This window comes from Passer domesticus, chromosome 11, assembly GCF_036417665.1.
Source record: "Passer domesticus isolate bPasDom1 chromosome 11, bPasDom1.hap1, whole genome shotgun sequence".
Lineage (NCBI taxonomy): Eukaryota > Metazoa > Chordata > Aves > Passeriformes > Passeridae > Passer > Passer domesticus.
Genome location: NC_087484.1, coordinates 22911249 through 22938538, shown reverse-complemented (window position 1 = coordinate 22938538; position 27290 = coordinate 22911249). Strand labels below are relative to the sequence as shown.

At 43.0% G+C, this 27290-nt stretch overlaps 1 protein-coding gene across 2 annotated transcripts; it reads right to left on the bottom strand.

Moving 5' to 3' along the window:
* Positions 1 to 1900: 1900 nt before the first annotated feature.
* Positions 1901 to 25697, bottom strand: FAM168B (family with sequence similarity 168 member B). 2 transcript variants are annotated; one of them, XM_064435814.1, is made up of 7 exons: positions 25537 to 25697; positions 19072 to 19152; positions 15089 to 15172; positions 10964 to 11106; positions 9874 to 10051; positions 8058 to 8187; positions 1901 to 6785 (listed from the first exon to the last, which is right to left on the bottom strand). In XM_064435814.1, exons 2-6 carry the CDS (start codon positions 19139 to 19141, stop codon positions 8075 to 8077), a joined length of 588 nt encoding a protein of 195 aa, XP_064291884.1. In that variant the 5' UTR covers positions 19142 to 19152; positions 25537 to 25697; the 3' UTR covers positions 1901 to 6785; positions 8058 to 8074. The 2 variants fall into 2 exon arrangements, with proteins under 2 accessions (XP_064291884.1, XP_064291885.1); XM_064435815.1 differs by lacking the exon at positions 25537 to 25697 and adding an exon at positions 25413 to 25431.
* Positions 25698 to 27290: the final 1593 nt, after the last annotated feature.

Here is a 27290-nt window from a genome sequence, read left to right as displayed (position 1 = left end):
TTGGTACTTTAAGCTGACAGCTGAGCTGCTCATTGTCAAGTTCTTTCTGTCACGTTTGTGCTGGATCTCTTAGCCACCAAGGACTACAGCTGGGGTTCCTGTACCCACGAGGCTCAACAGTCTCCCCTCCACATCTGCAATTCTCCTGTGACACAACCCAGCTTCCCACAGCTGCCAAAGACTTCTGGCTGCTCTTTAAAATAAACATTAAAAACTAAAGTCATCACATGGCCTCCATTCTATTCTGGATGATTAACACAGGATAGCTAATAGCCTGATGGATACTAAAATAAAATCCTGGAGTGCACTTAGCCTCCTACACACAGTCAGACATTTTACCCATGCAATTCAGCAACACTGACATTTCCTACACAAAAAAATTCCCACCTAAATAAGTACATCATTCCTGATCCCAAGGGAGCTTACCAATGAAACTTTCTGTTACCTGACTTTGTTTACAGCAAGCCACAGAGTTCAGAATCTAAAGCAAGATGTTAGAAACAGCAAGTTTTGGTTTTGCCTGTAATTATTAACAGGAAAACTTCAAACTCAAAATTTCTTGATTTCTACCAATCACTAACTGAGCCGACACTTTCCTGGAAGGGGCTCTGGCTGTCCTCAAGTGCTCAGAGCTGTCCCTAAATGAGGGAGCTCTTTCCTCCACAGCAAGTGGAGCCACTTGTCACCGAGGGGAGGGTAACACACCTTAATTACATTGCCACTGCAAAATCCACCTGGCAAGAGGGAAAGTCAAACCATTACTGACCCACCATTTTGGCAGTTCCATAGATACATTCAGAACCACCATGAAAGAAACTCTAGATTATCTAGAGACTTAAGAGTTCAGTACCATGTCCTTACAGGTGTTGAATACTGTGTAAGGTCAGGTTTCACAGCAGCAGACTCCCAGGAGAACAGCTGCATCAGAATCCTTCTAGCCTGAGAGTGATCAGCACCATTCTGAAAAACAGCTTTTCCCTTTATAGCATCCCAGATTTCAGCAACCCACTGGGTGAAGATTATGAATTTTCATCAGCTGCAGTGCTCTGCAAAAAACACTCCCAAACCTATCTACCTGTATCATGAAAGCAATCCCAGGATAACTGACCAACAATTAGCTTGAGGAAAACCACACTGAAAAGAAATAAATCTGTCCATAGCATCCCTTCTGCTCAGCTACAATTTTAAAAGCTCAACTACTTAAAACTACCTGACAATGAAACACTATTCCTGCAGATTGATGCAGTCACGTTGCACCTTCCTCTTCCACATGTGTTGCTTTTTTCCAGAAGGTTACCAGGTAAGTTATTGTTATTTTTGGAGACCTACAATAAATGAAAATAGCCAGTTAGTTCAAGCAGCTTAGTTGTTCCCCCAGAGCTTTACAACCACCCACACACTAAAGAAATAGGATAATTACCCACACTTCACACCTACTCCACTCTTTCCTTCTGGGGAACACTCAAGACACTGATTTCTAACAGCTTTCTGCTCAGGGCTGTCACCTCTCCAATCAAACAGCACGGCTTTGGTATGCAGCAAATGCTTAAGTATTGTCACATTTTACATCTGTTCCATTTCCTTTGTTTTAAGCTATAAAATAAAACCTCTCAAACTGCAGAAATGTCTCAAAAGGGAACAAGGCAGGGTTGAACGTGTTCACCACAATCTCAGACAGGACAGCTTAGGGCAGCTTAATTCCCCACCGGGGAGCCTTTGCCACTGTGTTCTGTTAGGCTTGAAGAAATCTTACTGGTCACTCATCCCTTTCAACATTTTGCTTTGCCTCATCAATCACCAGATTCCATCAGCTTGAAGAGTTTAAATGCATCATACTGTTCTCCAGCACAGAATGTTTTCTGGAAGGATGTCACCAAAGACAGTAGGAAAGAAACCACAATAAGCAACACAAGTCAATCTTTATTGAAAACTGAAGTATTAATACATAACAATTCTTGTTACAATAAACGTGCTTTTAAGAATTTAAACTTGAGCTCATCTACTCATTGAATTGCATAAAAAATAAAAAAGTATGAATTTTCACAATTGAACTGGCTCAGAATGGACTCTCCACTCTTTGTGTTGATGCAATAGTTCAATGCAGGAGTGAGTGATGCCTTAAAACTTATTCTGGAAGACAACATTGACCTAAACTTAAAAAAAAAGTACCAATACAACTGTTCCTAAGACAGTCTTAAAAAAAGTCATAGAAAGGAAACCTGTGTCTATTTCATAACAAACATGGAGAACTATTACTGGGGCCTCTTGTACTTCCATTGCATGCACTCACTTTTTTAGATCTTAAGACAGGAGGGCAGCCAATAATAGCATTACAATTAAAAAAAACCCACTAACAAATCCCTTCTAGTTAAAACAAGTCTGTACAGCAGCCAGCTAAAAAAGCTTTCCCAGTTTGCCTGTTAAGTGCCCAAAAGTCACAATCAGTTTAGAAAAGTCATGTTCATTTTCTTGATGTTGAAACTTCAGGGCCCATAAATTGTCCAGATGTGAAAGTCACAAATGGACCCTTACTACATGTGAAATTCAGATGTTTCAGTGTTATATGCAACCTGCACAAGAAAAGGTTTCTTGTCCCCACTGTTCCTCTTCCCTCTGGTGCCTACAGGACACCTTGCCTGCCCTCAGCACCCTGGGCAGAGGCTCCAGCCTGCCCAGAGTCCTCCCAGCAGAGGGAACCAGCTCAGCCCTGCACAAACTGCCCGAGCCTGCTGCAGGTGCTCCTGCCCTGTGGATTGCACCTCCTCGTGTGAGGGGCTCTGCAGGAAGCCCAGAACTGACACAACACGGGATTAGAAACTGACACTTCTAATGAGAACAAGGCGAGTGAGCTGAAATGGCCATGGCGTGTCCTTCACAGCCTTGCCACAGGCTGGCTCACAGGGCTGAGGAACCTGCACTGACAGAGCTGGGGCAGACTGGGGCTGTGTCCTAAGGAGCACAAACCCAGCCCAGGCAGCCACGGAGCAGGCACAGCCACAGGCTCTACTCTGTGCCACGCCTCCAGCTCCTGCTGGAGCATCACTACTGCCCACGTTCCTAAGGTGGGAGGTTTCACACACACAGGAGTTGTTGGCCCTAGTTAGGTGGTGGTGTCAGACTGACGTGCTTACCTATTTGAGCAAACCCAAAGAACAGTGTGGAACACTGCTGGAGCACTGGGGAGCGATTCCAGTCAATGCTCCTGCCTCAGCAGCCAAGGAGCAGTGAAGGCAGGACACTCCAGGAGAGCAGCCCATGCTGAGAACCCTGGTGCACAGCTCTGTACCATCAGCTCTCCTGACACCAGCCACACACGCGGCACTCAGGGGTGGTGGTTTGCTTCTCTTGTTTGGTTAGCTTTAGCAGTGGATGGAGCAATACAAGGAAGAATGAAAATAAAAGACTTTTTCACCTACAGCTGCATCTAAGCATTTAACTTGCATAGTACACTCAAAATGAAGCTTTCTTGAGCAGCATTTCTATACGTCTCCTAGAAACTCCAAACAGGAGAGGGTCACAACAAGCACAAGCAACATCTAGCAGTAGGTTGTCTCTTTTCCTTCCTGGTGTTTAGTTAACCACCACCACACTGACCAGGGCTATGTGGTTTTGGTACCAATTATTAGCCATTTTTCTTTCGCTGCTGCTACATTTAAAAGACATCTTCATTAGCTGTTACTGACATAGGGAATACCTTGGTTTTTAAAAAATACTTTATCTAGACGCAACACTTGAAATTTGAATTTAAAAAAAAATTCTTGGACTTCTCTTTGTTATTGCTGCAACAGTTATTTTCAGTTCCAGGTTTATAGTAGTATTTTTTTTTAATCATATAAAGCTGCCATAAAAGTTTTCTTTTTTTAAAGAGAAGCTTGATCGGAAATGTCTCTACTGCACTAGCTCTTTTAATTTGCTGAGGAGCTTTAGTGCAAACACATACTGCGTTTTCATTTATAAAGGAATTCTAAATAGGGAATGTTATATAAAAAGCAGGAGAGAATGTTTCGTAAGACCCTCACTGTGTAAACGCCTATTTAATGATGTACAGTTTCCCCCACTGCAGTTTTATATCCATGCTTTCTACTATTTGCAACAAAATACCACTGAGATAGTTATATATACACATATTCCCCCTTCCCCTGCACTGTGCTTTTGGTTACTTTTCAGAAGAACTCCTGGAGACAAGCTCCAGCCTCCCAGTAGGATCAGAGTCGCTCGGCACTGGAAGGTGCAGTACCTTTGGAAAAGGTACAGTTTCTCCCTCCTGGATGAATCCCATAATGCAACTTAGAAAAAAAAGTGCTCAAGTAAGTGAGACTGCCTAAGTGTTATGGAATACTACACTGAGACCAATCCCAAGATGACATTTAGGAATCTGAAGTTAGAGCAAATATATAGGAAGTTATATTCATTCCTCAACTATTTCTCTATTGCAGCATTCACGCGAGTTCTCTCCTATGACTTTAGTTCTTGGTGATGAGACAGAAGACAGCAAAACTTCCAGCCTGGCCCTCACAGCTCCTCCCCAACACAGCTCTGCTGCAGCCCTCAGCTCAGGACGAGGCCCTGCGTTGGTGCTCACTGTGCTCTGCCACACCTGACTGATCACAGCTGCAAATCTAACACACACATGGAATTGTCACAAGACTGAACAAAGCAGTACACATTCAACTAAGTTTGTCTTGGATCATTTTCTGCTCCATATAAAAACATATGGAAATCCCTAAGCTGCAGTAAGTGCTCATGAGTAAGGTTGAAAGTACTTATTCCAACAACATAGTTATGTTCAAGGCATTAGAAATAAGGGGGCCATCCACTGACAGTGATTCATGCAAAATAAACCTAAACTTTATTTAAAAAAAAAGGGTACAAAATACAGAGAGTGCTTACTGTAAAAAATAAAGTTACTGAAGGCTCTAACCACCAATGGGGTATGAAGGTACACAAGCCTCTCACCAGGGCAGAGTAATGGGATGGCAGCACTAAACCAGCACTGATGCTACCCCAAATCAGCTGCCAAACCTGTACAGGAGCAGAACACCCCAAAACAAAGCATAACTAAGATACACAACTTCAAAAAATTTAATTCTGAATGGAAGTTAACCTACAGAACAAGACAGCCTGATATACCTCTGTGTAAATGCTTAAAAGGGAACAACATTTTATATCCATTTACTGCATAATTTATTGCAGGCAGAATGTATAAAAAAAAATTGCATCTTTCTGGAACTGTAAATCAAGCAGGTTTAAGAAGAACCTCGGTTTTAATGTGCAATATTCAAATTTAAAAATTTAAAATCTCCCCCTTAAGAATTTTGGTATACAAATGGGTTCCAAGGCTAGCCCTTTATCCCCACAGCATTTGCTTTGAGGTACTTTAAAAATTGAAGTTGCAAGAAAGAATATCACAAATGACTCATTGCAATGAAATGCTAATCTGCAGTCGAGTCTTATTTTACGTGCTTCCAAGTGCAATTTAGGAAGTAAAAAAAAAGAAAATACTAAGAAAACACATCAAAAGGTTGTAACCAACAAATGGCGCCTACTTCAATTACAATTATTTTCATGAAAAAAAACCCCAAAACGAAACTGCTATTTAAACCCTCTATACTCTGGCAGCCCTACTACAGAGTATCCACAGTCCATACTGCAAGTAGATAATAAGGAAATTGTGTTAAAATGATTTGTTCCCCTTTAACATACTCATCAGGCACACAAGCTTTCCTCAGAATAACATGCAGCTGAACTCTGTTGCAGAAAGCCCTTGCACTTCTTAAGTTTCTGGAAAGCAAGCTGGATCAACTGCACATATGTTTTCAACTGACTACAACATTCTTTAGGAAAAACAGCACGAATTTGCTCAACTGAGAACTAAAAGGAAGTGTTTTTCTATCAGTCTGTGTGGCAGTCTCACTTGGACACATCTTGCATTATCTGAAAGATAGTACTGGATAGAAATCTCCCCAGGACATGCTATTCATTCTGCAGGTGATACCACCTCCTACTATTCCTAAGAGCCAGTTTTGCCTCAAGGAAGTTTGCCTTATTTACTGGCACACACAGCATTACCTTCGTCATTTAATTCTGATCCTTAAGAACATCTGTATAACACTGATTCCATACAATGAAAATGAAAAGGTATGAAGTAAACTAATGGTGTGCGGGATGTCTACAGCTTGCCTGACTCATTTTCCAGTCACTCCAATTTATTAGCTGAATTTGAAAAGAACACATCACTTAAACAAAAATATGCCCCTTTTAAACTGGCAACTCCAACAACCTGAAACAGGCTGAAGTACTCATCTAATGTATGTTATGGCATTCTAGAAAGAAACTCACTTTCATGATTCTACCTTGTCAGACCCTGCATACATTACAACAGTGCATTAGTGATACAAGTTGTAAAATACTTCTCGGTTCCTTTGGATTTGCATATGATGGTTTTTGCATCAGTCACTGCAGGTAGATTGAGCAAGCTTTGTTTTTGTGTTTTAACATGCATTCAACTAGATATGGATCAGAATAAATTTATACTCCCTTTTTATCATTATAATTAGCTAAAAAATTGCAAGACAGTCCACAAAACAGGATTTGCTTTAAGACTAACTGCTGGAGTTCCAAGATGTAAGATATGCAGCACTGGAAAATCTTCAGTGATCAGGAATTAGTAGTGTTTAGCCAAGTGTTGAAAGCATTCAGAAGGAAAGTCCTGGTTGGAGGCATGAGGGCTTCAGCACCAACTTTTAAACCTCAATTTCTTGATTGCATATCTCCCATCTTTAAACCTACATTAAGAAGGAGAAAAGAGTGGGAAATACTCTCAATTAGGTGAAATACTATTTGGGTGTGGCAGAACACACTAACATTGCATGCAACACATACACCAACAAATGCCAAGTGTTAAAAAATGTTGCCCTAGCAGTTATCCCGCCACGTTTTGACATAAGAACACACTACATGGACTTGCTCTGGTCATATCCAGTCCAGCTTTCTGTCAGCACCACCATGGTCTTTAAAGTACAAGATGGAATATTGAGAAGGTATTTCATCCTAAATTTAATTACCAGCAGTCATGTGTTTATTAGCAGCATAATTTTCACTTCTTTTATTTGTGTAGTGTGAGACTCTTGGTTGAAATACTTCATGAGAAGCATTTCAGATCTGCAGACAGCTGTGTACCATCACAGCAAAATGAGAAATGGCTGCTACACTACTAACTCAAAGGGAATGGGCAGCTGCAGTCTCAGAACTCAGTACTTCTAACTGCTGAAACAGAAATCCAGAGGAAGTTAAAACAAAGTTCACTTTTTTGATAAACTAAATGGACTAAAAGTGAAAATTTTAAGTTCAGTTGGTCTGACAAGTCTCTAATTCAAATGAAGCTGTTTTCAACTCATACTAAATAACCAAACAAACTAGAAATGAAGTGGGTATCACAAAAACATTAGTCCTCATGTCCGTTTGACATAGATTACAGCCCCAAAATCCATCCCACTTTATAGCAGATTTCAAAATGAAACTCCTTTTCTTGAAACCCACGATCTAAATTTTGGTTCACACTAAAAATGCTTTTTCCATGCTGACTGCGTGAAGTATGAACTGATACTTACCTGAAACAGGAGTGAATATATGAAATTATCTCAAGGTTATCTGTTTCAGCAGCTTGTGACAAATATTCACCCTCTGAGCAAGGCAAAACACCTTGCCTACATATTTAGCCAATCACAGGTAATTTGACTACAAAGTCAAATACATTCAATTCAGGAATCACAGTACTGCTGAATTTAATAATTACCAGTAATTCCAAATTACTGCATATATATAATTCCAGATATATTTAAATAAGGCCAACTTAAGGCATATTTATCAGTCATGCATCATGAAAATGATTCATGACTTGTGAAGACACAGAGCACTCAAGAAACCCCAGCAGGATTTTTGAGTATTCCTGCTCAATTAGATTACTGCAGAAGCACCCCCGCATTGCAAAATACCCCCCAAAGAACCTGAAATGCTGTTGTCTGTAATAAAGATTAACTGCTTTCAATGCAACTTACACTGACTGCCAGGATGATCACCACTGAGGGGGCACATAACTATAGGTTGGTGTTCCTGGAGCCCGATACGTGGGCATAGTAACTGGATGAGGGGCTACTGGAGTTGGGGAATGAGTTGTCAACAAAGTACCTGCAATGAAGAGAACAGTTGTTCAGTAAGCAAAAATTCTACTAGAGAGGGAAAAAAAAGGAGAGGGAAGAAAAATCTAAGTAATTTTAAAAGACAATTACAACTTACTGTTCTTCAAAATTACCAGTATTGTTTTGCATTCCAGTCCCAATCTTCTTCAAACCTTTATGCTGAGGGCCATTTTAGCCCAGTGGATGTTTAGGCCCATGCATACAAAGATATTCACTAGTCAAAAATAGCTCTAGCAGAAACCCTGCAACATAAGCAACTCTCCCCACAGCAGGCTTTACATGCCATTAAGAATATTTGATGGTAGAGATAACTTGACTGATAAATCAGAATAAATTAGTTCATGTTTGCATTATTACAAATAGGCTTTCCCCACAAAGCTTTGTTAGCTCAGTTTGTGACACCTAACCCCTCTAGTTTTGAAGTTTCTCAAATTAAATTTTAACTTTGACATGATAGAAACCAGACTCTCAAAACAAACTTATGGCTGTTTATTAATTTTTAAATTAGCATCCCTTGAGTGAATGTGGAGTTTTCTTTGTGAGTTAACACCCAGTGAATAACAAACCATGATACCCCCTCTCAGCAAACATTCAGAGATGACACTGAATTATTGATTAAACACCATTCTCTCCAAAACACTACCACCACCAAAAGACTGTGCCAATAGGAAGTAGACATCCCCAACCATTCCCCATGACACAGAGGACCTGCAGGTAGTACAAACACATCAAGTGTTGTATCTCAAGACAAGGAAGGTCTGTGATATGAGGGGTGAGCCCAGAACATGGCATTTTCCTCAGCTCTAAGAGGCTGCTGCTTTCAATTGGCACAGAGAAAAGGAGTGGGAAGAGGAAGCCACACTCTTGGCACTGGTACGAGGAGAAACAAAGGGTGCCAGACTAAGGGATATTCCATACAGATATGAAGAAAAACTGCTGCCCCATAATACTAACTCTGAAAAGAGGATGTGGTACCTCCATCCTCAGAGGTGATCAATGCACTGGTGAGCAAAGCCTGACCTAGCTGGAGTCACTCAGAAGTGCACTGAGTGCTGTGCCCAGCCCTGGGCCCTCAGTTTGGGAAGGACCTTGGGACACTGAGCACATCCAGAGGGGACAGCGAGGCTGGAGAGGGGCTGGGAACACAAACCCTGAGAGGAACCCCTGAGGGAGCTGGGGGTGCTCTCCTGGAGAAAAGGAGACTCAGGGGTGCCCTCATCACTGTGCACAGCTCCTGAAAGGTGCCTGTGCTCAGCTGGGGCTGGGCTCTTTCTCCAGGCAGCACTGACACAACCAGAGCACACAGCCTCCAGCTGTGCCAAGGGAAATATAGGTTGGATATTAGGAAAAAAAATTTTCACAGAAAGTGATAAAGTTCTGGAATGGCTGCCCAGGGAGGTGGTGGAGTCACCATCCCTGGATGTGTTAAAAAAAACCTGGATGTGGCACTGGGTGCCAGGGTTTAGTTGAGGTGTTGGGGCATGGGTTGGACTTGATCTTGAAGGCTCCTTCCAACCTGGTAGTTTTGGGAATTCTGTGAAGACACACGACCTGCACAAGTCCTTCTGAACTGACATTTGCATGATTTTGTCAAGCGCACCTGTGGCATCACAGTGCTCCCCCTGGGCTCCAAGGAGAGCTCCACTGAGCAGAAGCCTGGTGTGCTTGCACCCACCTGCTGACATTGCCATGGTGGTCCCAGCCACCATGCCCATGGTGACCCCGTTCCCCCGGGGCGGCGGGATCGGAGCAGGGTACATGGTTGCTGGCATTCCATTGGGCTGCACGACTGTGGTGTGGTGGATTACGTGGGGTGGTGCTGCATACAAAGGCTGTGTGTAGTAAGTGCCTTGCTGTTGGAGAAAAAACAGAGTGTGAAGTAAATACAGTGTATCTGCTGGGGAAGATAATGAGAGCTTCTTTCACAAATGTATGATAAAATAAGAGTATTACTCTAAATGCAATGAATTTACAGAGCAGAAGCTGAAACATTTACTGTAACGATTACAATTGTGTTTCACTTGCAATTTAACATTTTATCCCTTTTTAAGGCATTTAGGATAACATGTGAAGTAGGGATCTTAGTAGATGCTGACTGTATCTTCAACAATAAGGGCTCATGCGTCATTCACTCCCTTCCTTTTGATCCCTTTCACATATTAATCCATGACAGAACTTCTCATTATTTTACAACTTTTTATTCAGTTGCTTTCAGTAGAAGAATACAATGTTTTTGGCAAATCCAAGTACACTAAGCAGACTGAATAAAACTTGTTACATGCTTATTAATCCTCTTCAGCTACTGTTTACGTACCAGGTGAGTTCCCACTAGACAAAGAAGGCCAACTTTTCCCTAAAATATAATATTTACTGAAGTGTCCTAATTCTATCCTTTGTAATAGTTTTCAACAGCTTCCGTACCATGCGACCTGGTAAATCCAAGTGAAATTACAACAGAAACTTTGTAACAAAAATTATGACACTTTTTACAAAAAAACCCCCAGGATACTGGTAGTTATAGGACCCAGCAGGTTCTCATAACTGCTGAATTTAGTGTCTCTTCAAAGAGTGAACACATTATCAGTAAGCGCTGAGTAACTGTCAGGCAACAAAGGATGTAAAATTGAGCACACACTAAATCAGTGCATTAGGAATTCTTACTGCAGGTAGCTAAAAATCCTCCCAATGCGCAGAGAAATGAATGAGATGAAAAGTTAAGAGTTCACAGAGCTATGACAGAGGTGCCCACAGAGGCACCCACCTACCTGTGCATATGGGTTCTGCTGGGGGTAGGCACTTCGGACTGGGTACACAGCAGTCTGGTAGGGGTTGGGGGATGACGAGTAGGGCGGCACGGCCCCACTGGTGGGTGAACAGGACACTTTGTACGGGGTGCCTGGCGTGTAACCTGCAACAAAGCAAACTGCATTCAAACACTCCACACTTATCTTCCCGAGGGCAGCCACAATGGTTTTCATATCCCCCCACTCCATAAGCTGCATGGGAGTACTTCATGTAGTCCCAATACCCAGGCACAAGGTCTGTCATTTGCCTAACACTGGCAGCAGGCTGGTTGTGTCAACTAAGGTAAAAGGTAACTTCACTTTATAACAAGTGTATACTTGCACAATTTATTTTTCAACTCTATGGATATGGGGCAAAAAGTGCATTTTCATAATAACGCATTAAATACCAGGATTTGGCATATTAGGCAGCACCCCTGCATAGGGGGACTTGGCACATGTGTCAGTCAATTCTCCACACACCCCCAAATCATACTGGCAAAACACAGTAACAGTCAACTAACCTGCTGTAAGAGATGATACAGCACAAGAGTAAGAATTTCCAAAGCCAGAATCATCTATGAACCTCATGATGGCTTTTCAGAGAGCAGAGACAAAACCTGTAACCTCTACTTCAACTTACCTTTATTTCTATTTATTTTCTGGCATTTTCTGAACTGGCTAAAATAAACATGAAATGCTGTACTTTTAAAACACAAACACTGCAAAGTTCAGTGCAACTGCAAATTCAACCTGGAAGGCACTAAGATCCTTAAATCTTCTTTTTGAGTATTATACATGTAGACATATCCTTAAACATTACCTAAGAATTGTTTTTATACTACTTCAGATGCCATCAGAATGTGGCTGGCATTCCTATTACAAGGTCCCCAAAATGAGCCTGCCTTTGTCAATGTTTGGAACTGTGGAATTTTTAGAGGGATAACTGCTGGTTCATACTGCCCAAAGACAGCTTTTCCATCATTTCTCCAGCCCTCATCAGACAAGGTCTCGGGGTCAGAACAAGGGCTTGAAGAGGCATGGAGGAGATTTGATATATTGATATATATCTATATATAATGTTGATATATATATTTTCTATAATATATCTAATGTTTCTGCATGCTACACTCCCAAGGTTATTCCATGGCCAGAGTGGGAATATGAACCCCCCAGCAGCAGCATCCAACAGCTTTAACATTCAGGGCAGCACACAACAGGCATGACCAAGTCTGGAGAAAGCATCAAGGCTCTTGCCTGTGCTGCTATGAAAAGATCTTGCATCTTGTGCAGGTCTACCACACTGGGAGACACAACGTCCACAATTCATAGGTAGCTGGAATTGAATAAACTAGTACCAGGGCAGTGCAAGAAAGAACAGACACTTGGTAACTACAGAAAAAAAAAGAGTATCAGAGTAGAGATTAGATTGATTTTAAAAACTGACTTCAATACAGAGAACAGATCTGAAGTTGCATAGCAGAGAGAATTTGTGGCATTTGTGCTGTCAAAAATCAGTCTGTGCAAACAGCATGATGACACATGACCTTCATTCTTCTTGAAGAAGTCTGGGCTTCTTTGCAATTTCATGACACCCTTCAAACTAAAAGCTGCTTAGCTAACAAAGAAATAGGTTGACTGTTTCTTTTTAATAGAATTTTTACCTTTAAAAAAGCTGTACCACAGCTCTTACTCTGAACTCCTGCTTTTAGAGATCCTAAGTATTTCACAGATCCAGCATGCTGAGGAAGTAACTTCTATTAGTATGGGGAGCTATTTGTGGTGAAAACCCCAGCTACAAAATGCTGAACATGAAGAATCACTACAACCATGTCCTCAGTGAAGCCACTTTCATTCCAATAACCCACTGATGCAGCTGCACAGGCAATTTCTCTTTCATTCTTGCAAAGTGGTAAATCTGCACAAGAGGTATTCTGACATTGCATTCATCTTTTCTTCTCCATAATATGGAACAAAGACCTTAACAGTAAATGACAGGAGAAGTCAAAACCACAGTAAAGACAGGTACCTGTAAAAAAGCACCCTTTTGTAACAGCAGTGGCACAGCACATTCAAATACTGCTGTGTAATATGAATTTACAAAAGCTTTGATTCTACAAACAAGCTGTTACATCAGAAAGGTTAAAAAAAGATATAAAAACATCCCAGCTGTTAGGACAAAGTACTCCAAGTTGTTATCTGCCTGAATTAGAGGTCTGTACATTTTGAACTTTTGTTCACAGCTTGAAGAGCAGCTAAAAATGAAAGCTATTCTTAGTTCTGAAATAAAAGTGTACTTCCTATTCAACAGCAATAAAACAGTAGTTTTAAAAACTACTACTAACAGTAGTAGTTTTTAAAAAAATTATGACATTCTATGACAGTATATGATTTTTATGCATCTTTATTGCTTTTTCTTAGAAGTTAAAAGTTTCTTTCTTCGACTTTGGTATACAGCATGAGATATATTCCAAGATTAATAATGAAAACTAATATTACAACATGACTAATCTTTGCCAGAATTCCCATGATTTGTTAAATTGATTCCATGCAGCTTACCCTCAGCTTCCTGCACCAGGATTTGCAAACTGCAACCTGTCCTAAGACTGGAGCTACCTTCAGTTACCTGCTCCTAGGATCAAAGCCTACAGCTCCTCCTCAGCACAGCTGCAGGATAAATGCAGGGCAGCACAGAAGGCAGTGAAACTGAAGGGCCTGACAGCAATAAAGCCAATAATAAAAGAGCTCCACCCTGATGGGAACTGCTCTCCCTTGAACGTGGCTCTTGGGGTAAGTCCTGGAGCAATCCTGTGCAGATGCAAGCTGGCATCCCCAGATGTGATACTGGCACAGTGGCAATACCCAGCATTTTTTTTAGTTTCTAGAACCTCTAACATTAATCTGTCTCCTTACTTTAAATTCAAGGCCAAAGACCAGACAAAGTGTGAGTTTGCACTCACTCTGCCTATAAGCAGCAAACTGAACAGTGACAGAGGTTGTACCAACAGAATCTCACACAGTTCCAAGGAAATCTACACACTTTTAACAGGTTCTGCAGGCAAACATTTTACATGAGTCTTTTGTCTCGGTAATTGCTGCCGTCCTGAAGAGTCTCCTGGTAGTTAATGAAGTCCATCCATTATGAACACAACTTCAATGCCAAGCAAGCTCCCACAGCATAAGCTTCCCAATTTCAAGCAGTATCCTTTCCTACTGCCACGAATTACACAAGGGCATTCAGGGACAAACTTGGTTATGTGCCACATGTAGCTCTGGAAAACTGGCATGATACATGGAAGTGGAAGAGTTCTGAGGATGCCCAGCTTTGCATTACCAAAGCAATGTAAGGAATTCCTTCCTATACAAAATAACTATAGGGAGAATACTGTTGTATCAGCATGCTCCTGCTTTAAGTGGAAATTAAACACTACCAGCTTCAGTTTTGTTTCAAGGATTAGCACATTAAAATCATGTTCTACTAGTGAAAGCAGAACTACACAAAAATAACTCTGGTGAGTGCCTTGTTCTTCATGTCTGTTTTCCCACCCACCTTTTCCTAGGCTCATCCCATTCCCTTCCTTAAGTGACACACATGAAAGTGCAGCAACCTAAGTCCTTGCCCTGCATCCACAATGGTGAATCAGCTTTACCCAGCAACCAGGCTTTCCAGACCCTCAGCTTGTGCAAGACAATCCTAAGGGCAGAGAGAAGCCAGCAAGTTGAACTTGCAAAGATACAACTTAAAAAAAGGATAAAAAAGAAAAAATTTAAGGATAACAGACAGAAGAAAAAGCAGGAATCTGGAAATGACCAGAAGGATGCAAAGCAAGCAGAGCCATGAAAGTAGCAGTGAAGAGAAATGCAATGCAAACCTCAAGGATAATCTGGAAATACAGAAAAAAACAGCTAAAACCACAGCTGTTCCCTCCTTGAAAGGTGCATGCAGTGTGACTTCAGATTATAATATTTTTAATTTATCAGATGATTCCTTATGAGTCATGTTCAAGGTAATATAAAACTCATCCCACAGTACAAGTGTTTTTGTGAGCCCTTGCTCTTGCTTCTGACCACTTGCAAAGGTCAGTTTCCTGCTGTGAGACCACGTACCTGTCTGGAAGGTAGGATTTGCTCCAGGATACATGTTGGGGGAATAGGCAGGAGCAGCCGCTGCATAGCCCATTGGGAAGCCAGCTAGGAGAGAACACACCACAGTTATCTTCTAGACTGACTTTACTCTCAAAGCTCTCATTGCACATGCTTTAACTGAGGCAAGCAAGCAGCCTTCAATCACAGCTCCTCACATAACACACTGCAATCCTCCTCTCCCAAGCCCCCTGCAGATGAATGCTAAGTGAAGAGAACAGCTATGGTTTCACAAGCCCATTCTCTCTTACACCCCTCTTCCTGCCATCTCCGTTGGCCAAGTAACTCTTAAGTTAGTTGCAAAACCAAGTTTTGTGTAACTGTCCTGCACTTCTCCCCCCGGTGTGACACACAAACAATGCCTTAAGATTTTAGCTTTTGTGTTTTTAATGTATTTGTAATCCTGCAATTCTTTACTTTCTAACTCTAAGCTCCATATAGAGCATTAGCTACTGTCTTCACATTTTGGTCAGACACAACAATTCCTCTCCAGGCCTAGGAATCAAAGACACTTCCCAAGGGATGTGAACAAAATTGAGTTTGGGGGAGCAAACTGGGGGTAAATGACTTCATTACCTGAAGCTGTAATTGAAGATTAACCCCCAATATGCAAATGGACCAAACATACAAAAGTGTGAAAACCCATGACCCATGCTCCATTTTTGGGTGTAGCCCCTGGGGGGGCTTCAATTGCCCAAAATGTGCCTGAAGGCCCTTCAATAAATAGAACTGCTTTTTATTGCCTTAACAGTCTGGCTTCTGTTACTAGGTAGCCCCCCAAAAGGCATCACATACAGTACTTATCTGAATGGACTTTTCCACAGAAATAAATCCCGAGAAGTTAGAGTGACTCTGACTCTCCAGATCAGAGGTATCTCAAGTAGAAAGTACAAAGCAGTAGCAGCCCAAACTGCTTGCTGAATCTGACATATATTTGCTACTACACTGGGTATCAAACAAGCTCCCCAGTTTCAGACACACACTGTGACAGCAGTAATGAGTGATTCACAGAGGTATTGAAAAATGAGTGAAACACTTCTGCACCAGAGAACACTGTGATGTACTCCTGTGTAAGGCACAGCACAGCATTAGCAAAAGCTTGTTACCTGAAAAACACAAAGCTTGCTCAGATTAAGTGAAATTTCTGAATTAATCATAGCTATTAGTTTTCCCAAGAACCTATTTACATTATTCAAATCTGTAAAACCAAGTAATGCCTGTATTCAGAAAGATGGAGTTACTACCTCATTCTGCTCTCTACTTATAAAGATTTCAGCTCCTTCAGATAAAAGGCAATTAATGCTTGCATACCCACTGTCAGACTCAGAGCTTAGTTTTAAACTGCTGCTCAGATTTGAAGGGTTTTTATTCCACTATGAATCCCAGAGTCCTCAGCAATTCCTCCCAACAATAAGAATTACTTAGCTCAGGACTCTATATGCTAACCCAGTTTTGTACAGCACTCTGTAAACATATCAAGTGACATACACTTGGCACTACTATTAGGTGGTCAGCATGGAGAAGACTAAGAAAAGCCTCAGGCTTAAAAATCAGAGTTAAAAATAACATCTCCAACATCTCATAACAACTTTTCAGAGTGTAAATACCTCTTCAGTTTTCAAACTCACAAGCTGCTGGTGGAAAGCTTCAGTACAGCTTAACCTTACTCAAACACACCACACATCTGCAACAATGTGTGTGGGAAACATTTTCAGTCCTTTCCTTCCTCTTCACAGCTTCAGCTTCACTGAGGAGCACTGAGCTACTCAAGAAACAGGTGATTTGTGGAAAATGTAACTACAACAAGCAGCAGTTCTAGCTTCTACAGGGAACTTCCATCCATATGAGAACATTTGAATATTGATTTCTTGCTGATGTCAAACTATCCAACAGCCTAAAATAGGTGTAGCATAATATAAACAGTTATTAAATATGCAACAGCTTTAGAAACACATTGCCTTTCAGTAATGCATTCCACCTACTGCTGGGTTCCTCACTTTCTATCACCATGCAACCCATGTAAATGCAATGATTTGGAGAGGAGAATCTGCAGCTTTTAAATCAGGAGAAGCAAAGAAGGGGGACTTAGTCATGCATCATTTAAAAAAAAATCCTAAAATGCAAGTCTACTTTTCATTTTAGAGAATGTGCTTTGTATCTATCCCACAACCTTAAAGCCTGGACCAGGCAGCTCAGCAAACTATCTAATGGTGTAACACATTATTGACTAAGCTGAATTTAAGGGTCACAGCTGCATGAGCTGACCAACTGACTGCTGCAAGGGAGAACTCTAAGTAACCACACTGCAGCATGACATTTAAGGCACTTCTGCAACAATTTTATTTCAATTCCGTATATTTTGGTTATGCAGACTGGCAAATATAAAGTATTTACATAATTTAATATATAGTCTAGTATATATAATAGTAGACTAAAAGATTAGAGATTGCAATATTGTTTAAACTGCTACTTATGAATCTACAACAGTATTTTTTCTTAAATTAAGGTACAACTTGGTTTATAGACAAAAGCCTCAATACAATATGTAGAGGCTTATAAACACAAATCAGAAACTGGTTAATACAAATTTGAGTTAAGAAAATGAATTGAGCAAAAGATATGAAGTTATATTCAAATAATCCATAATAATCCAAAATAATCTTTATCTAAAACATAAGAAAGGCTGCAAAAAGCCATCTATTATAAATACAGAAATAACTGTCCATACATTATATTAATTAGTAAGCCTCTGCTGCTTGCCTTATTATAAGATTACTACAGCTTTGATAACTCAGAGAGTAAAACCATCATGCAGGACTTATGGTTACATAGTGTCAGCTTTACCATTTACTACTGCACCATTCCAGTCACTCAACAGACCTAAAAACATTTAAACACATTTTGTGTTTCCCTTATAAATGCTGTAGAAATCAAGGAAGGTACATTAGTTTGAGGAACATGAAAAGCAAAAAATAAAATGCTTTTGAGACAATCAAGCCAATAAACAGAATTCATTCATGCAGGACTATTTAGAAGGAGGAACTAAGAAAAGTAGAACAGGAAAACAAATTCTAGTGCATTACCCAAGGTGAAAAACAGATTTAAGAATGGTAAATACCAGTAGGAAAATATAGTACAGTTACCAAGAACATAAACAGTAACAGCACAGAATAATTTCTGCCTCTCAACACAGACACCAACTAAATCACAAAACTGCCTCCCTGTAAAAGCTAAAGAAGTTTGACTTTTTATGAAATACAAAGCTGAGCAGAAAAGACCCTGCAGCTTCTCCCAGGATGGAAACTCCCTTCTGTCAGAGATAACAGAAAAAAAAGCATCAAGACATGCTGCTTGAAATGTCTCCCAGAGGCACACAGGCTTCCCCTCAGCCTTCCTGGAAAGTTCTGTCCAAATCTAATTTTGCCTCATTTGACTTTTAGACTATGGAGACATCAGAAATGAAGCCTCCTTGCACATACATTAGGAGATAGGCAGGGGAAACCTAATGAAAAACTCTAAGTCAACGAGAAGCAGATAAAACAAGAAATTAAATGTACTTTTGTTTCAAAAACATTTTTGGCCATTTTCTTGGTGCCACCTTTGATGCCATGCTTTGGGCAGTCAGAGAACAGACAGCATGAACAAGAATTAGAGGATAGAAAGGTTAACAGTGCCAGTCAACTGGCAGCAGAAATAGATTGCCTCCTCTTCTTGCAGGGCGTAATTATTAGAACTCTTAAAATAAGCTGCATTGGAAGAGATACTGAAGTTAGAAATATAACAGAAGAAATAACATCACTCCTGAAATGTCACTTTTTAAATTTAAAAGCAACCTCGCCCCAATCCCAAAACAGATTTACATGAAGGCATTCATAAGTGACTATTCCATCTTGACCATGAGCAAAGAGCAGTGTAACCAAAACTCACCAGAAAACTGAGCTGCTTACCTGGATAACCAATTCCTTTGGCATTTGCATAGGGAACCCCAGAAGATCCAGGGCTATACACAGGATTCATGATTTCAGTAACTGAATCAGGAAATAAAGAAAAAGAAAATCAGTATTTACTAAAGTACAGGGAAAGCTTGAAATCTCAACAACTAACATGAAAGTGGAAACAAGGAAGCATACTGGAAGAAAATGTAACAAATGAAAAAGCAGCAATTCCACTACTTCTCAACATTAAAGCTGTAGCTACAAGGCAGGAAAGAATCACTGCAGGAAGAAGTTTCAAAGCATCCCAACCCTCAATCAGCCAGAGAATGTCTCAGGAATGAAACATTCCCTGTTGTGGAGCACGCTTTCAAAATATTTCCATAGCCCAGAGCTCCCCCGTGGTGTGCAGATCCAAACCCACTGCAGGGGCTCTCCTGTGCTGGACTTCTCTCCTCCTGCCATCTGTCAATCACTCAGCACCTCCCCACCATTTATCAATCACTCAGCATCTCTCTGCCTTTATCAATCACTCAGCATCTCTCTGCCATCTACCAACCTTGCTTTCTTCCCAGTTCTTTCCTGAAGCCTCCAGCCAAGGGATGCAAATAAATACTCATAAATACTTACTGGCACTTGGAGCCTGGCATCCCAGTCCTTTACTATCAAACATTCAACTGCTACAGAAGCAAGTGGCACAAAACTGTGCATTCAGCCAGCCAGCCCACATCTCTGTCTTTGTTTACTTCCTGCCAAGTTCTTCAGAGCCTATGACAAACTGACAGTCTTGTCCAGTCATTTCTGAATGATGCACTCACACAAAAACCAGGCTCTGACAGCCAGCATCACCCACAGGAATAAAACCAAATCCTGTTTTAAAAAGAACTTTGTATGCAAACACCAAGGAAAAGAAAATTGCACTGAAGATGTTTCTCAAGTGCCTCATACAGAAATGCTGTTTGTAACAACTATTCCAGTATTTTAGGAAAAAATCTTCATATTTAAAGCTCAGTATCTTCAATCATCTGATTTTCTGCATATATAGGTAGATAGATATACACAGGCCTCCCACTTCACAGGGGAGGTTTACAGTGATATGTGAATAGGGTGGCTGGGCACTGAGCAGGCTCCCCAGGGCAGAGCTCACAGCCCCAAGCCTGACCCAGCTCAAGGAATGTTGAGCTCTCAGGACATGGTGCCATTCTTAGGGTGCTGTGCAGGGCCAGGAGCTGGACTGATTGTCCCTGTGTATCTTTCCAACTCAGGACATTCAATGATTCTGCCTGCAAGCACCCAAGACAGAAAGTCTGGTTTCAGAGAGTGTCTTTCTTATTAACTGCTAATAGCTGACACTTGAACTTCCTCTTCTACATCTGGAGATGCTGCCTAACTTAAACCAACTGGATGTTAAGCAGTTAAACACAGTTTAAGGAAATTTTGTAAATAAAATTTAGGTAACAAGGAAGTTTAATTACACATGCACTACCTTAGTTCCAGGATATGTTATGGCAGGAATCCAAGTGGAGTTTATCAGTATAGCTGCACTGATAAACCCAGGGCAAGTGACTCTATAAAGCACAAATAGTTTGCTTTTTAAAGGAACACTAAAACCAGCTCTGTGCCAAGAGAATTAGCAGCACCTGGTACACAACGGATATAAAACTGCCATTTGTCAAAATTAGGAATCAGTAAGTGCTGTCAGAAAGTTTATAATCAGGTTTCATAAAACACTCCAAGTCAATATAAGACAATTACAAGATTCATGAGTTCCTTGGACTTCCTCCTTTCACTTTCCCACAATTCTAACTAACAAAGAATTGCCTTTTTTGTTCAGATCCATATGTGATTACACATCAAGAAAACAGAATCCACTGAGTTACAAACCAAACAAGCTGCCATTTACATCACTTAGGATGAATAAAGTTCCCCAGAGCAGCATGTTTTAATCACCTGACCCACATCTAGAGCCATTTGAAACAAATCTCTTTGAAAATGTTCTACAGCACGCTATACTTCAAGAATAAAAAAGTGCTTATAGTGCTATATATAGTGCTTAAAGTGCTATATTCCACTGAAGCCCTGTGGAGTTTTAGCAGCATTAACTCTGTGCCATAATCAACAGGTGTATTTTGCTGGACCAGCATTTTCTGCATTTTCTTTTAGCAAGGCTGCTCTTTTCTCCCATACTTTCTTCAGTGTATCCTTCTCCCTCAAATCTAATTCTCACTTACTTGAAAACTTTCAATCTGTTCCCTTTATACCTCCCTGCACTTTCTTCTCATGTGCATTTCTGCTTCTCTTTCAATGCTGATTGAAACATTTTGTTACATTTTGTCTCTAAATTTACAAAATCCTTAGGGGCTCAAGCTCCACCTCTGTTTCAGCATTTCCCACTTACGGGGTTAAAGCCTTAAACCTTTCCACTCAAATAACACAGTGCTCTCCTACAGCCTCATATCCCACAAATGTGCTGCTCCTCCTTGTAGTCCCTACAGCAATCAGGAGAAAAATCTCTGGAACTGTCTCACCATTCTGAATGGCAGTGAACAAAAAGAACTGTCGGGTGGAAAATCAGCAAGGGCCTTCTGTGAACATTTAGGCAAAATACACCAAAAAAATTCCAACTATTAGAAATATCAGTAGACAAGGACTGCAGAACAACACATGGACATACACTGTGGGAGATGGCCTAAAGAGAAGCCACGCAAAAATGAAGAGGTAGAGGAAATGGATAGAAAATGTCAGACAACACAGACCTGATCTCAAAGGAAGTACAGACTGACAGAGAGGAACTCCACTTCAGTAAGGGGGGAAAAACCCAGTTCACTTCCACTACAAATGAATCCAACTTCACATGTGTACACACACACAAATTAATTCAACTTTGGTGGGACAGGGATGTACTTTCACCACTGACAGACAAGTCAGAGCCACCAGCCTACACAAAGTGCTCACAGTCTGTAATGCAGACTAAATGTCAGACCACTTCTAATTAAAAATAATTCTTTTCAGGTCTGCTCTGAAGGACCCAACATGTGTAAGTATAATTATGTAGTATTACCCAGTGGTTGCAATCATCCCACTCTTACCGTAATTGTACTTGGAAGGGAATCTGTTACACGGAGATGTGGAACCTTGCAGTCCACTTCCCTGGAATGCCCCAAGTCCACATCAAACACTAGGGAGGATTGGAATAAAGGGAACCTAAAGAATCCGTGTCTTTCAACTGCTTTGTTGGCATTCCCTCCAAAGCATTCTCATGTTAATGAGTATGCAAATAAGTGTCTACAGTGCATCATCTGTATATAAATTGCACAGAGCTAACTGTATACGAATTACCCTTTCAGCTGAAATGAAGGCAATCATACTTATTAAAGATGCTCTGATTAAAGAGTGCACAAGGATGCTGGGAAGTGCAAACCTTCACCTTTCACTCTTGCTAAAGCCAGGCAATCAAACTCAGTTTCCATCAGGCCTGTTAGATCTCATCTTGGTGCAGACAGCAGGACAACCATCCTCCTCTGAAACCCAGGTTTTGGGAAGCTGAGCACAAAGGCCAACCACTGCTAATGCTGTAGCACTCCTGGTTGGATCTCTTTTGCACACAGCTTTTCCTGAAACACTCAGGACAACATGCTTCTAGGAAACTCTGCTTCTAAAAATCATTTCAGAGATGAATGTAAGAACCCACGGATCAATGCAAACACTGGGAGACAAACTGCACATTCCTTTGCAACACATGTATTTTCAGAATAAGATCTACCAAATGCCATTTAATGCTCTTTTGATGACAACTCCATCACAAGAGCTGGGGAGGAATCTCCAAGTACCTCGGCTGAAACACACTACTGTGGCCCAGCAATGCTCTCCTTTTAGGATCTCAAGCAGACTCACACACACCAAGTCACTGCAGTGTCTAACATGGATCCATTCTGGAACACTTTCAGAATGTCATTTGCCATGAAATTGTACAAATGACCCAATTTGCATTTGCTAAGTTACTTACCATCTTAATAACACTCCACATTTTACCCGTTTGACTTCCAGTCAAAGCATAATACAAGTAAAATACATAAGTGCCTGGTAATGTAAAAGAAGTAATTTCCACTGCTAAGTAACAAAGAAAACAGTTCATGACACTTCAGCTCTTCAAATAACTGACAATTAAAGTCTCAGTTACACTATGTTCTGTTAAACCTTCAGCCCCAAACAGGCCATTTGATGCAAATCCAAGGCCAAACAACAGGCACTTTTCTCACAACCAGTTAAAAAAGGGGGGCTTATATTATAAAGACCAAGACAAGGCATCCCATGCTGTACTGGTACCAGCAGGTAGTACTTACTTAATTCTATTCATCCAAAGACCTCAAAAAAAGTCACTGCATTTTCCCAGGAAGGAGGGGAAGCCTGTTCAGGTGAGGGCAGGGGTTTATGGCAGCTGGAATCAGTGCTCACAGAAGTGCCATGCAGCAATCCCTGCACTGGGACCCCTCACCAGGCTAGGGCAGATAAACTGCCTGCCAGGGTTCTGGCTCTGCTGGAGGAATTCTGGATAAAGGATTTGGATTTTGGATAAAGTTTCCATCTGTCAGCTTGAGAGAACTGAGACACATCCCCCGATGGCCAAGACCAGTTCCAGAGCAAGGAAGGGAGCAGGACTGGACAGTGACAGCACAGACTGAGGCTGCAGAACCACAGCCTAGAAAAGCACAGCTAACAACTCTGCTCAAAGCTCACACACAAAGTGAAACACAAAGCTGGAACTCTCATTCCCATGCAAGTCTTCCTCCCCTGCTTGAGTTACAAGATATCACAGAGAAACAATAAGACACCTCCAAGCACTCTACGTTTTGTGTGCATGCCTTCTTTCCTAAGGCTAAAACAGGAATGGAGCAGTTTAGGCTTTTTAATCCTTTCTAGTGAATACAACTCTCACCTGCAAGCCTGATCTACACCAAGAGTTTGTGAAGGGTTTTTTCCTACGTAAAATACACCTACATTAACACCAACACTACCTGTGTGTCAGTAAGGATGGAGACAACGTGATTAGATGTGAAAGACTCAACAGTTTCACATGGCATTCACACAAAGAAAACCTACACTAAAAACATAACACGAAGATCCCGATTGTGGTGCAACTTTATTTGTGCATTGTGGTATTGCTCTAGTCTTCAAAATATCCCAGAACATTACCAAAATCTTCTTTTCTTTAAAAAAACCCCCTTCCAACTTACAGAAACATTAAACAAACTGCACAGTATTTCTCAAAGCCTACAATTTCTGTTGTTGCTATGGCACAAGGGGATAGAGGTTGCCAGCTCCAATCCCTGCATCTCCTGTGTAACTTTGAATCTGTGGGTATCCTCACCTCAAACAAGTCCTCAAATCACCAAGTCCTTACTGTAAGAGTCATAGAAGCCTGTCTATCGCCAAATTTAGGGGAAGTTCATCAATTATGAGAAACAGGGGAAAAAATCAAATTGGAAGAGTACAGCCTCACTACATGAAGGAATTATATTTCGAACTTGTATTTAGCCCCAGAGCTCTGCTTCTTCCTAAAGTCCTATAAAGCACTTTTTCATTAAACTAATTTTCAATTTATTCCCTATTACCTTCTGGAATAACATGAAACTGTCGCAGACCACAAGGAACACAGAATTTCCCAAAGCCTCCAGAGCCCTCCTCCGTTCCAGAGTTAAAGTGTGCCATGACCACCCCAAAGGCGCAGGAGAGGCTGCGTTCTACCCGCCTGCAACTTTTCGTGACGCTGACAATTGCACATCCTGCAGCAAAATCGCACCGGAGCCGACAGAAAGCCTGCTCGCAGGAGGGAACACGCACACCGCCATCCAGCACTCGAGAACAAACCGCGCTTCACAGGGATGAATGCAAAAACCCAGAGATCGATGCAAACGCTGCGAGACAAACTGCGCATTCCTTCGCAGCACATGTACGTTCTTATCCTGATTTCCACGGCCGTGCGGACACGCTATGGGAACAAGATCTGCCCCTCAGAGCGGGCTGGCTGCCCTCATCGAACCCCCGACTTTTCACCTTTCGCCACCCGGCTGCTGCTTCCACGGCTCCGGACGATGCAGAAAAGCCCCGCACGCCCCGCTTGCGCCTCCTCCCCTTCAGCCTCACCGGAGGGCGCGGAGCCGGCTCCGCTGCCCGCGGCTCACAAAGGTACCGGGCCCGCCCGGCCCCCGCCCCGCGGCGAGCGCGCCCGGAGCCCTCACGACGCCGCGCCGCGCTCCCGGCAAGTTCGCAGCCGGACGATGCCGCGCTGCCGCCAGCGCCCGGCCCCGCCGTGCCCCGAGCGCGGCGCGGGGAGGCCGCGGGCCCTGCGCAGGTACCTGTTACGGCCGGAGCCGGCTCCCCTCCGCCGGCCGCGCGGCGGGGCCGGGCCCCGCGGCCCGCACCTGTCCCGGGATGGCGGCTGGCCGCCCGCGCCCCCCGCGGCCCCGGGCCCGCACTCACCGTGAGCGGCGGCGCTGCGTGCGGGCGGCGCGGCGGGCGCTGGCTGAGCCGTGCGTGCGGGTGCCCGCGCCTGCGTGCGTGGGAGCGTGCGCGGCCCCGCGGGCGCGGCGCGGGACGGGACGGGAGGGGGCGGCCGCTCCGCGCCGGCCGCACCGCACAACTGCGCACCGACCGCCCTGACGTCACGTCCGCGCGGCCGGGGAGGGGCGGCGGTCACGCGTGCGGAAGGCGCGGGCACGTGACGGCGCGGCGCGGCGCCATGGCGGGCGGGGCCTGAGCGGCCCGGCCCCTCAGGGGAGCGGCGCTGCCCGCGGCTCTGTGGGAGCGAAAGATGCTGCTAAAGGGGCCAGCGGAGTGGTGTAACTCCGGCTCAGTGTCCCAGGCAGCCTTAATGTCTGCGTGGTTCAGTGAAGCACCTGCCAGTCCAGCCCGATGGCACTGCCCTCAGCCTCGGGTTCACGTCCATAAAACCAATCCCGTGTGGCACATACCCATAAAACCAGTCCCGTGTGGCACAGCAGCTCACGGTGCGGGAACTGAGGCTGGCTGGCATGGTTCTGGAAGTGCCACAGATTTTTTTTTGAAAAAAAAAATCCCGCTTCCATGAAAACCTCTGCAAGTCAAACAGGGTTCGGGAGCTGCGCAGAGCCTTTAGAGCCGCTCCTTTCGTGAGGAGTGTGCCAAGGATCGGGGACAGCTGCTGAGGAAACAGCCAAAGCCTGAGCCTGAGGGTCTGTGTGAGCTGAAATTTAGGGAAAAGAGGGTTTAATCCAGGATTAAACAGCCCCTCCAAGGGTGCCAGCAGCCCAGTAAGGCGCTCCTGCCACTGTGGAACACCTCCTTAAAACCCCTGCTTTCCCAACTGTTTTTGTTTGAGCCCAGGAAACTTTGCTAGAGGTTTGAACTGCACCAAGCTACGTACAAAACTGAAACAGAAGAGCACAGTGAATTAAAACAGATAGGATTTATAAGAGCTTTGTAACTAATTCTGCATTCTCCAGGTGATGGATGCGAGCCAGCCATGCAAGTGTTACACCTGCCTGGCTCTGTCAAGGTGTGATCCCAGACAAAGCACTCGGAGCTCCCATCTCAAGAGAGCTAAAATTGACCTTTTAATTACCTGCTGAGGGTGGCCAAGGCAGCAGTGAGGGGCAGGTGGATTTAGCCCAGAACCTGTGGGCATTCCTGAACATGGCAGCACTGGAGAGCTGAGGGACAGCTGAGCAGGACTGACATTGCTGCCCCTCCAAAACTGGAGTGAAATGGGGTGGGAAGAGGAAGCCACGCTCTTGGCACTGGTACGAGGAGAAACAAAGAGTGCCAGACTAAGGGATATTCTATGCAGATATGAAGAAAAACTGCTGCCCCATAATACTAACTCTGAAAAGAGGATGTGGTACCTCCATCCTTAGAGGTGATCAATGCACTGGTGAGCAAAGCCTGACCTAGCTGGACTCACTCAGAAGTGCACTGAGTGCTGTGCCCAGCCCTGGGCCCTCGGCTTGGGAAGGACCTTGGGACACTGAGCACATCCAGAGGGGACAGCGAGGCTGGAGAGGGGCTGGGAACACAAACCCTGAGAGGAACCCCTGAGGGAGCTGGGGGTGCTCAGCCTGGAGAAAAGGAGACTCAGGGGTACCCTCATCACTGTGCACAGCTCCTGAAAGGTGCCTGTGCTCAGCTGGGGTTGGGCTCTGTCTGCAGAGGAAGAACCAGAGGGCAAGCTGCACCAAGGAAATTTAGGTTGGATATTA

Excerpts from the sequence above, each read along its gene's own strand:
- FAM168B (XM_064435814.1), bottom strand. The coding sequence starts at position 19,141 with ATGAATCCTGTGTATAGCCCTGGATCTTCTGGGGTTCCCTATGCAAAT. Across the intron at positions 11,107-15,088 it reads AAATCCTACCTTCCAGACAG|GTTACACGCCAGGCACCCCG; the intron begins GTACGTGGTCTC and ends GCTTTGTTGCAG. Across the intron at positions 10,052-10,963 it reads AGCAGAACCCATATGCACAG|CAAGGCACTTACTACACACA; the intron begins GTAGGTGGGTGC and ends TTTCTCCAACAG.